The sequence below is a fragment of the Numenius arquata genome, chromosome 11 (genome assembly GCF_964106895.1).
Source record: "Numenius arquata chromosome 11, bNumArq3.hap1.1, whole genome shotgun sequence".
Classification (NCBI taxonomy): domain Eukaryota; kingdom Metazoa; phylum Chordata; class Aves; order Charadriiformes; family Scolopacidae; genus Numenius; species Numenius arquata.
The window spans coordinates 2107780-2120092 of record NC_133586.1 but is presented as its reverse complement, the minus strand read 5'-3'; the positions used below and the strand labels follow the sequence as shown (position 1 = coordinate 2120092).

Sequence of the window (12313 nt, the reverse complement as noted above, 5' to 3'; positions counted from 1 at the left end):
ATTTCAGCTAAAACCTCTCATTCTCTGGCATTTGGTCACTTCACTAGCAATGCTTAAAGTGATAGATCAGCACTTAATAAAAGCAGGATTATCTCTAAAGTGAAAATAAGTAGAAAGATCCTCCTGTGGAAATTACAGGGTTCGCTTGTCATCACTGATTCATTTTGTAATACTTGTAGTAACTTTCAGTGCAGTAATCACCAAGGCGAGGGTCTTCAGAGGACTTTGCCACTAACTGGTTTTTACTACCTGCAAACTCTTCAGACTTTGGCTGTTCAGTCTGTTCAGATGATCTCTCCCCAGTCATGCAAATATCGCAAGCTGTTTGACTCGTTCATTTATTCTGTTGGAAAGGCGACGGCGGGGGGACGGGACACACACACACACACACACGACACAGACCAGCCTTGCCTTGCACCCCGGAGGGATGCTATGCAAAACCAGGCGAAGGTTTCTGGGATGGGAGCTGGGGAGTTTTCTATTCTTTTGTTTATTATACTTTGCTTTCTGTCCTCTCTGAGCAAATAATGAATAACAGTAATAGTATGCTGCGAGACATGAAATCTGGAAGCATTTATTACAATGTGTGTGTGAACCATAGTCATCAGCAGAACTTGTTTTCTCACAGACTGGTCTGGTAACCGCCCGGGGGAAGAAGCTCCCAGTTATCTTTGTAATAAGGGCTCTGGTATTTCTGCTTCCCAGGTTCCCTGTGCGTAGCAATTACTGTCCCTTCTGCAATCAACACCTGTCACTAATTTTCATTAGTAACAAAGGCCTCAGCCCACTCTATAAAACCCTTTGCTGTTTGTGCATAGGGCACTTTGCTTTTACAGTCAAGAGCTAGGAAACACCACAAAAGCAGATAAAAGCTAAGTAAAGCCGTTGCTGCAGCAGGCCTAAAACAAACATAAAAATTTGAGGTTTTTCCTTCCTTCCCTTCGTGGTTTATTTTTGTCTTTATTTTTGACATGGGGGAGGGCTGTGAGTGGGGAAGGTTTATCTCTAAGCATGAGCACTGAAATTCTGTTGGGGTTTGTGCATACTGTTTGTTGGGCTTTTTTTTTTTTTTTCTTCTCGTATTCCCTTCCTTTAAGAACTGCTTTCTTTAAATTAAGATTTCCACCATCCTAGTCCTGCACTGAGCTTCCCATGGCCAGCCCTGTGTCTGTGTAGAGCTGTAGGAAGCCCTTTTGCTCTGTGAACACTTCGGATGAGTAATAACGGTCCCACCAAGTTCACACGCGCCTGAAGTCAGACGTGTTCCGAAGAGTCTTGCCAGCCTGAGTCTCACAGAAGTCGGTGGAACTAATCCCACGTCTAAGTCTGACCGTACGATTCCCTTCCTAAAATCTGCAGCTGCTCATGCCTGGCTGTGGTATTGCCCGAGGTGTTGTCAGCTGCGTGTGTTTCTGCTGTTTTGCCTGCAGTAATACCTCTTTAATTTTATTTTTTACTCTTCATAGCAGATCTGTTTAACAGTGGGGTTGCTGCCACTTTGGACTCAAAAAGCCTTTTGGAGAGGATTGCTTGTAAAGTGATTTTTTTTTTTTTTTTTTTTTAGCTTGCAGTGACTGCAGTCTGCTTACTAAGTATATATTTGATATTATTTGGGTTTTTAAAGAAAATGGAATATCAGGTAATTAATTTAGCTCCTTGCTTCTAGAAGTCACATCTCTGCTGGCAGGTGAATGTAAACCAGAAGGAAGCGTTTGGGGACTGAGTAAGGATGCAGCTTCGTGTTGCACCTCTGATTTAGTCTAATAGTAGATTGCCATTAAAAGGCATATTCCCATTTCTGTTTGTCTGAGTCTGCTGCCGGCTTGTGCAGAGTTTTACTATTGTTCTTAGAGTGTCTTTTTATCTTTATGGCAACAAGATCCCCCAGCCCGATATCTCATAAATGGTGCACTTTTAAATCAGACTTGCGGATAGCGTTTTGACCTTTGTATTGAAATTAGTAACCTGTACAAGTGTGTTTTCTAGAAATGCATCCTGTCTTCATTTAAAGATACCAAGCCAGAGATTCCACTGTGTTCTCCATTATTTTTTTTTTTAACAGCTAATAATCTTCTCACATTAAAAAAAAAAAAACCAACAAAGCAAGTACCATATTTCAGCTGCAATTGGCCTGGTGTCAGCTTACAGCATTGCTTCATTATACCTCTCTTGGCTAAACTGAAGAGTCCTTCAGTATTCACTTTTCCCCCTCCAATAAACATACTTTTACACTGCTGTGATTCAGTCATCATTCAGTCACTGTCTTAAGAAAAACAATGGATTGAAATTTTTCTATCTTTCAATACATTTTCTTTAGCTCTAAGCTGGTTTTGTGGGTATATTTTTGCCAAGCTGCACACAGACAATTTCCTTACAAAAGTCTAAACATACTATGTTTATAAAATTACCTTTTATCAACCAAATTCATTCTCTAACAATGAAACTAATTTTGAGAAGACCTTAAAACCAGATTACCCAGAGTTGTGTCGGTCTTTAATTCTGCTGTAATCTTCTAATTTTTTTCACTGGAGATAAAATTTACCCTCTCCCTGCCTGTAGAAGTCCCTCACCCCTCAGCTGATGTTAAATTTTATCTCATATTGGATTTTTTTTTTTTATGTTTTGGTTTGTGTGCCCTTGTAGCTTGTGCAGTTCTTCAGTGGAGCTTTCTGAAGAGCGGATGTCCCCAGAAGCGCAGCTTTTGGGTCTACTGGCTTCAAGAGGGTAAAGGCGCTTAAGTAGCGCACTGTATTGCTGATTTAGCCTGGGTTAATGTCTGTGGTTTGCCCCAGGATTTGAGAGGGATGGGAGGGAGAGCGTGTTGGAACATGGGTGTCGCCATGGCCTGACACTTCTGACTCTGTGGAAACAGAAGTTCAGAAATTCCTCAGTGGGGGCAAGTGGGAGGTGAGGCAACTTGCCATGGACCCGACATCTGACTCAACAGCCTTGATTCTTTCCACCTGGGGAAGTCCTGGGATTATTTTTAGTACTTCTGATTCTGCTTAGAATTAGTTGAATAGTATGGATTATTGTAGGAAGGTGGGCAAGTTGCCTGGGAAGGTATCTGAAAAGGTTTCATTAAAAAAACCCATCACCTATGTTGGAGTAGAACGAGCTCACGTGTTGTGCTTATGACTAGCAGGGAAGCAAGTCAGAGTTTGGATTTCAGTGCGATTTCCATAATTTTATGAAAAATAGACATTTAAGATCGCCTGTATTCTTTCCAATTTATCTTTGTTTTTGTTTAAGATGCTAGTAAGATTTTACTGTTTCAGGAGAGGTGTGGCAAAGGCATTTATTAACAATACTTCAAGTATTTATTTTATGGGTAAACTCAGGACAAAACAGTATCTTGTTTTTTCAAGCTAGGCTTAGCATTTCTGCCCTGAGGAGAAGAATATGATTACACAGCATATAAGGCTTGCTTGGACAAGTTGTAATGAATGTTAAATAACTGTTTGGTAGCAGCGCACGTGCTTTTAACTTAATAAATATACATTGTGGTAATGTTAGAGAAGACCTCAAGATTATAATTATTTGAAATATGCTTTACAAGTGCTTAGCAAAACAAACTTGTTTGTAGTCTCAGTCAGGAGCACACGCTCTAAGGAGATGCGAGGAATTTTCATTCACCCCATGTGGTTTAGACCAAGCAGAAGACATCTGCCTCGGTTTTGGCAGTCAGCTACTTTGCAAGGGCTGTATAGTGCTCCTTGTACTGAAAGATGTATTTAAATACTTGCCCGAACTGGGACTTGTGATGGCCGAGCAATCTTCAGGTGGCTTAGGAATCCAAAGCCGCTGAAGACCAGTCGAGCATTGACTGTCACCAGAATGATGCCGCGCTGTGACTGGTGCCCTGAGCTTCCCGCACCCGAAAAACTGCAATTCCAGGGAATAATCAGGAAGATGCGTTTGGACTGATAGATGGATAAGTTGAGGATGCTCTTGTAAAGCTTAGAGACCTGGTGGGATGCTGGGGGACTGTTTGGCTGTGTAATGAGTAATTTAGCATTCACCAGAAGGGTTCTGAGGTCCAAAAGAAGCTTCCTGTGCCTGTTATTTGTTCAGTTTTTATAAAAACTTTAGTTTGTGAAAACTAAAGGGTCCCTCTGCAGTGTTACTGGTTTGGTTAGAGAAAAAGGACTCTTAGCACTGAGCTGTGCGATGAAGGATGATTGCCATTTTGTGGAATTTTTTCTCTTTGTTTTATTCTTGGTTTTACTCCAGTGCAGAATGAACTTCGACGCTTCTGGGGAATCAAAGTTGATAGGATTATAAATGGTGGTAAAAAATGTCAAAAGGTGATTTATACTAGAAGCTCTTTTTATTTTTTTTTTTTTTTTAATTGCACAGACAATCTCCAACGTAGAGCTGCGTTATTAATTGTTGTGATGCAAACTCCATCTGCAAAGCTTAAGGCTGTTGGATTTCTCGGACAGATACAGGTGTGCATCTGTAGTATTACACACATTACACACAGACAGCAAGTTTGCAGTTTTGGCGAGGTGTTGGACCCGTTGTGTTGGGCTGCCCCGATGCTCTCACAGCGCGTGAATCGACTCTAGAGAAGGTGTGGGAGTTGAGATGCCTCTCCAAAGCGCCAGAGTGCCGCACACCTTTGCAGTTTGGTCGTGCACGTGCAATGAACGTCTTTGGACTGGCTGGACCTACCTCAACCTGCAGCTTTGACCAGGCTGGAAAGTGTGAAGAAATGTAGAAAATCTTCAAGCTCTGCCTGGACACCTTTTTTTCTGGCTGATGTGCCTGTGGAAACCTGGAGAAAAGCTGTTTAAAATGGCAATGTGATTAATTTCCACTTCATTTCTTCAGCTAGAGTCAGTATTTGGACAAGAGTTACACCCTGGGAACTAAGCATTCAAATGCAGGCAGAGAAGAAAGGAGATGGGTTGCATACATTTTGGCTTGTTTCTGCTCAAAATAGCACATACAAATGGAAATTGGTGCCCGCCTTCTGCTAACTGGGCCCTAAGTGGGCCCTGTTCTTTGTCTTAGTGGTGGGGAGCGTTAAGGCTGGTTCCTAGGTAAACCTGTAGCACTATGTGCATATAGTCATCTTTCATTTCGCTGGGGAAATTGGAGGGTTGTCTTGTTTCTGTCCAGGATCCCTCGCTCAGAAATGATGGCACAATCCAGGGGATGTCATAAACGGACAAGGAGGAAGATCTCAAGTGCTTTCTGAAGCTCAGAATTTCCTGGGTGCACCTTGTGGTAGCTCCAGTGCTTTGTGGGACTGTATTCCTTACTATTAATTCTCTGTACAGCACATGAGTCCGTTTCCTGTCGGCAGCCCGTTCCCTGCAGGGAAAAGCTGTGGTTTAAAAGCCGCCTGCCATCGCATTCCAGGGCAATACTCGGCCAGCTCCCAGCTGCCCTCTTTCCCAGACGCTCTTCAGATCTAAGCAGGGGACAGGATGCAAACTGGATGAATTGCCTTTGTGGTAGCACCAGGGCGTTTCCAGCCACCATCTTTCCTAGAGAAAGTTTGCCCCACACCGCGTGAAAGGGAAGCAGGGTGGTGAGGATGGGGCCAGTTGGCTCTTGGTGGAATAGCCCTGGGGTGGGCAGCACAATGTGTGTCTTTAAATTCCTCTGCCAGAAAGCGTCCAGACTCATCGTGGGCTGCAGCAAAATTTATGGGATACTCAGATGTCAGGTTTTTGGGGTTTTTTGAAAGCAGGATCAGCTTGCAAACAGTAGATGTTGATGCCAGATGTATTTGGATGTGGTTTGCTTTGTTCTTCAACAATGGGCGGTTATAAAGAAAGAGGAATATTACTTGTGCCCATATGTCCCATTGTTTCCATCATGGGTATAATCCTGGCTGCAGAGTTCAGCATTATCATGCTGATTCTGTTTATAGCCACTCGTACAGTTTGAACATTTGTCAGCCAGTTTATTGAATCTTTGATCTCTTCCCTTCTTTTCTGATCAAATCTGGAATTTGCATCCTGTGCTGTAGTAACTGTGTGGTTTTGTGAAGCGGTTCTGAAGGAGTGAATTCCATCACTGCACACCTACCAGGTGCTTCAACTGTTAGGTATAAGCATTTAGTTAATTCTGCACATTTCTGTCATAGGATTTCACTTGCCAGCAGTGGTTTTAAAGGGAACTAATATGCAGATTTTTAAAAAAAAATGTTTCTAATGGCAGACCAACAGCATGCATTTCAAAATAATATTTTGAATACCCTGTTAAAAAAGAATCAAGAAATCCCCCGAGTGACACTTGCTTTTGATGTAAGCTAGACATATTTTTCTTCCATGAGGCTGGATAAAATTTAGTTTGAAAGTGATATGAAACATTCAGGAGATCATGCAGATGAGGATAATTATTTAGCTTTTTTTGTTTGGAATTCTCAGGTCTTAACTTACCTGAGACATCAATGAGTATCTTTCATTTCTCTCTGAAATGCAGGGCTGGTCGCTGAATTTAAATAAACAGATACTGTAACACAATTTCCTGGCTGTGTGAACAAAACTTGAAAAAACTGAGAGTGTTGAAACCATAATTGGATTAAATGTCTTCCTCTACCCGCTGGGAATATGGATAAAATTTCTGTCTTTCAATAGTTTTGTTTTGACCATGGTAGTTCAAGATCCTGGGCTGATAGCTTGTGTTACAATGGGCTGAAAAGCAGATGGCAACCATGGAAGTGTAAATTAGCTGGCAGCTGATGTTACTTGGAGAGCTATTGATTGTGTTGATAGCATTATATGAGGATAAGTGCTAGATACTCAGTCAATCAATAACGGGAGAATAGAACTTACTTGGAATCATTTCATTAAGTTAACCCATCAAGAGTTCTTACTTTTATCCAGTTACACGACGAAACATTTTTTCTGATTTCCCTCCCTCCCCCCCTCCCCAAAATAACTTGTTGCTTTGAAACCTGAACTCTAATTCTTGATGGACAAAAATTCCTAGGCTTTACAGTAGGAAAGATTTGTTATTTTTAAATATTTTGTCCTGATTTCCCGGACTGTTCACATTCAGACACACAAAAGTGAGAGGAAAGAAGAAGAGTGTGCCAGGCGTTCCCATCAGAAGAGCCTGGGGGAATCTTTGCTTCTCTCGAGCAATTTCTCGCTGCCTTGGGAGTGGTGGTGACAGGTTTTGCAGAAAGGAGCATCCGGTTTCCTCGGCCAACAGAGTTCTGAATGTGATTCAAGGTTTTTCAGGGAAACGATGGATTTAGCAATACAGGATTATCATATTGGCACACCAGCTTGGGTACCTGCCTTGGATCATAGCTGGTGTGTGATGCATCATAGGAGTTTCCAGTCCTTCCCATAAAGACCTTGGCAAAACCAGCAGCAAAAGAAAATAAAGTCTCGGTGCCTTGATACAGCACACGGCATAGGATGATTGACTACCTTCTACAGCAACAAAAATTACTCGTTCGTTACTCAGTTGTACCCAATTATTCAAAATGACAATCCCATTTTTAAATCTGTCTTCAGTATTTGATTCGTTGGCTGCTTTTTTTTGTTTCTCAAAGAATTATAGAAGTCCAATCAAGGTAAGGCATAACATGACCGAAGTGAGTAGAGCAGCAAAGCCAAAGCGTTGGACTCCTTCCCCAGCCTAATAAATAAATAAACTTGCAGCTTGTGGTAGAACAGTGTTTGGAGGGTAATACTTTACTCCACGACTGTTCCATAGCATGGAAATGTTACATTAACACTGGACAGAAGGAAAACACAGGCCTTGAAGCCAGATACCTGTCCTGAATTTCTGTTGAAGATCTTCAAACCCAGCTGCTGCCAGACAGGTGAATTACTGGGAATCTGAGAATTACTGTTGTGTGGTGCAAAACTTCTCTACCAGGTGCTCCCTCATCAACCCTGGGGAGTGTGGAGGGTAAGATCGTGCAGAATATCTACATTTACAGGACACTGAGGTGGGGCTTTTGTTACTGTCCCCATCCCATGTCACAGGTTCAGTGATGGTTTGACTGGTTTGCAGCCGAATGGAGCAAATCAAAGTTGAGAACTGACTCTGAGCTTCACGTTTGGTAAAGAAGTTATTTTAAACACAAGCCAATTATCTGCATATTGTTGAGAATTTATCTGTGGCCTGATTTCATTGTTTGGAAATATTTCTGGTTTTACTCCGAGGGGACTGGTTTGGGGGGGGGGGGGAGGAGCCCTTTGCTTTCTGTGGTTCCACCATCCAAAATTGCTTCTGCAGCTGCTGGAGGCTGTGTGAGCCTTCCCCGCTCTCCGGCCAGAGCTGCAATTCCTTTCCCAGGATATTTCTCCAGTTTTAGCCTGGAGCAGCTGTGTGTGCTGCCCCCATTCCCTAGAGCCATGTTACATCCAGCAGAGCCAGGAGGCCTCACTGGGGTAGATGATGGGGCAAAACAGTGAGAAATGGGGTCAGTACTGGAAGAAAACTGTTCTGGACCTGGAGGGCAGGTCCCAATCCCTCCTGAGCAAGGAGGGGACCCAAGCCTGGCACAGCACATGGAGGTTTCTCCTGCTATGGCAGTCCAAAGCCAGCCTGTCTGGGGTTTGCATACCCTAGAGAATAAAGTACTTTTTTCTCCTGAGTGAAGAAAGGAGTTCTGGGTAGGTCTTTTCGCTCTGGTTTCACGTTTGGCTTTCCTGTCTGAATCGGTGAGGATGCATGAGGATGCCATCATCTTGGGCATCATTTTCAAACAGAATCACCCAGGAGCTGCATCTCAGACATTGTCTTACGTTCAGTGATTCCGAGACACAGCTGAAGGACTTGTTCTTTTATACTCTTTTTCTTTTCTTTTTTAAATCTGACACTTCTAAAATTCTTTCTTTCTTTTTTTTTTTTTTTTTAAGTAAGAAAAGGAAGACGGGGGGTATCTTGTATTGAAGCTACACATAGGAAGGAGTTAAACTAAACGTGTGAGGTGTGACACAAGCTGCCGTTCAGGCGTTGCTTCTGCAATGACGAAGGTCTCTCTTAAGGCTTTGAGGAGCAGTAAGAAAGCCCAGCCTGGACTCAAAGAGCCTCCTGTTATTCAGCGCTCAGGAATGCGGAGACATGCTCCAGCCGGGGTGTGGGCGGCTGTTTGGTTTGCGGTTCTTGCTAGGGGGTGGCTGATTTTTTTTAAAAGCACTTGCTGAATTCGCATTTGGTTGAATAATGGCTACTCTATATACAAATGATAAATGTTAGTCAGAGCAGAGCAAAAGTAGTTTCTTGTGTTGGTCATGGATTTGGCATATCAAAAAAGGGAGGGAGGGGGAGGGAGAGGGAGAAAGAGAGAGAACAATCCTGGGGTTTCACTGCTCCAGAAACTGCAGTTAAACAGAGCTGCGTTTATGTTATGTGACATCTTTAAGCCTTTGGCGCTCTCAGCACCAGATATCTAATTTGGAAATATTTATTCTAACTGGCATATCTTTTAGAAGCCTGTCATCGCAGAAGAACTGTCATCAAACTGTCCTTGCGAACTTGTTTCTGTTTAAGTGACTTTTCAGGGCTTCAGAGCTAAATGAATCATTTCTGCTTTCCTGTGGCGAGTAGTGGCTGCTACAGAAAAGCTTATAGGATCTTAACTGGTTTATGTGGTGGTTTGGTTTTGGTTTGAATTTTCTCTTTTTTTCTCCATTCTAGAATCAAAATTAGATGCCCGAAGCTGTATTTTTAGATTTTTAAAAGTATCTCTGACTGAGCAACTTGATATTTATTTCTTTTTTTCCCCCAAGTGCTGGAGGCTCACCAGCCCCTCTCGGAGTCATGCTTTGCTGACCTGATTTTTCAGGTTACTTGAGAGGAGTGAGGATGGAGTTCTACATGAAAAAAGAACAGGTTAGGCATAAAACTCACTTGAGAATGGAATTTTCTTTTCCAGCTGACTTTGGTTTTTCAGAGCTTTATTCGCTTATTGCTTATTTGCTTATTTTGAAAATGCAGAGCTCGGTGCTCCACGTCTGGCCGAGGTTAATCGCAGCGCATGGGCCGTTGCGATACTTCCCGAGGCACGGCCTTCTGCATCCCGGATTTTTGCGCTCCTCTGTATTGGTCCTGTCCTCAGGCGGGTGCCCGGATTTTCCAGCTGTGGGTGCCTGTCTTAAGTTGTCATATCCAAGAGACACCTCATGGCAGATCCCAGGATGTAGAATCTGGTAACGGACCTTGCCTTTTGGAAAAAAGTAGGCTCAAAACAAACTGCATCATTGTAGCAGCTCCCGGAAGGCGATGAAGTGGTTTAGGTGGCTACAGATGATGTTTATTTAAAGCAAAATACTTGCTTTAAACACTTTGCTAGTCTGGTTTGTCACTGCTCTGCTCCTGGGGTGAACGTTGAGACTGGTTTAAAACTCTTCTTCGCTTTGCTTATTTTAAATTGCCCACTGTCAAACGCTGAGCCTCGGACCCAAAAGGAACTAATTCCAAACACTCTTGATGAAGCTGAACGCTGGCTTCTTGCTCTGCTAAACTGCAAAGCCCTTCCTGGGAAGAGGGGATTATAGAAATCCTGGTTCTGCTGGAGGAAAAAGGATTTCTCCGTTGACTTCTGGGCGGCGAAGGCCTTGTGCAGCGACTGAAGAGGGCTGCAAAGGCAAGTTTTTAATTAATGGAGGGGGGAGGAATCCGCAAATATTTCTGTGCTTTCTGAAAGATGAAAAGGGGACTGCGTATCACTTTTAACGTCAATAATGTTAATAACGCAAAGCCACAAAAAGGAAATTAAACTTTAAAAACCATGTTGAAATAACACTGAGTATTTGACTATAGCCCACAGAGGCAAGAAAGTTCAAAGGGAAGGCTGAACTTTAGCTGACCCTGATGTGCCTAGGAATTGCAACACAGTTTCTCTGTAATATTATCCAATTTTTAGCGTCTTTACCAGGGCAGGAAGAGGAAGGTCAGTGGCACCCTATTTAAACTTGTTGATGTTCCCGGTGTAGTTCATACAACACTGAAAAGAAAGACTTTTAAATTGCAACTTAATACATCCAAGCTATCAAATGATTATAAATGTGTGTCTATTTATATGATACTATCAGAAAAGTAGAAATTTCCTTAAATGTACTGGTTTTCTGTTGTGTTTTTTTTTTTCCCCAGAGAAGGTAAATGAGCAAAATGTTTTCCCCTTGAGCTTAATACTCCGTTGTTCCTCTAAACAGTTTGCCCTTCAAGACTTTTAAGTTGTAAATCACTTCCCTTGATAGATGCTTCTTATTAAAAACCATTAAACTTTACTGCTCTGTCTCCCTGGCTCTTTTTTTTTGGTGTGTGGTTTTGTTTTTTTTCCTGTTGTGCTAACAGCTATCTTGGTTTTGGTATGCATTTCTGTGCGAGGACCTTTCTTAGTGATTTTTTCGCTAGTTTGGAGTTTTGTTACAGATGTTGGTATTTTTTTGGCCCTGCACTCAATTGAAATACTGTCAAGAAACGTAACACTTAACAAGCTGGGGGAATTCTTGAGTTAAATAGTGCTGCCTTTCTCGCAGGTGTCACAACTGTTTCACTTTTGGCTTCAAGAGGAGCTTTTAATCAGAGGTTTGAGTGTTTGCTTGTGCCTTGGCAACCTGCAGGAGAGATGTGTGCCAGCTGCCTTCTTCACAACCTGCTGCTGTAAACTGTTACTGCAAAGGAGAGATTAACTTTATGCTGTAACTTCAGTTTTATACCAGTCTAATGAGATGAGGCTGTTTGAGCTAACGAGAGGAACTTGTTTTCCGTTCTTTGCTGTGTTCGCTCCTGAGCCAAGGTGGTGCATCCCCACTGGAGCCCATTCTCTGTGCCCGCAGCTCAACGCTGGGGGGGCTTGATGTATTCCTTCTTCTGCCCATAACACCAAAAGTCTCATGTCACCTTCCCTGCTGTAATGGTTTCCACTCCATCTACCTCTGGAGCTCTCTGCAGTTCTCTGTCACCAGTTTTCCATTTCTCCTGGATGCTCATCTCCATCGTTTTTTCTCTCTTGGCTAGTTTTGTTCCTCACCAGTGAGCCCACATCCCATCTCCCTTTCCTACCACAACGTGCCAGACGCTCAGGGTGACATTCCCCCTTGCCCATGACAGGGGCAAGTCTCTATGGTTCCATTTCCCTTTGCCTCCTTATCTTACGCTTTTTCTTTTCCACTTCACTTTGAGGGTACCGTGTGTTGGACACACAGACAGAACTAACACGTGTAGATGTTTCACTGTGACGTGGTGGCACAGCTTGTGCTGTGATCTGCAGCTTGTTACACATCTCCTTTAAGCTGTTGGCAAGATGCCTTCAGCTTTTGGTATCACTTCCAATGGGTACTTTGGTTTTCACAAGAATTGATGGGGGGTTTCTTGGTAACGC

At 42.8% G+C, this 12313-nt stretch overlaps 1 protein-coding gene across 7 annotated transcripts in view; it reads left to right on the top strand.

The window, feature by feature from the left end:
* SMAD3 (SMAD family member 3) overlaps positions 1–12313 on the top strand; it is a 78782-nt gene that overhangs the window by 16219 nt on the left and 50250 nt on the right. Inside the window, exon 3 of one of the 7 annotated variants that reach the window (XM_074156276.1) lies at positions 1710–1723. The exons of the other annotated variants lie outside the window; for them this stretch is intronic. Coding sequence (XP_074012377.1) covers positions 1710–1723 — 14 coding nt within the window. The remainder of the gene's footprint in view (positions 1–1709; positions 1724–12313) is intronic. 7 annotated transcript variants of the gene reach the window in all.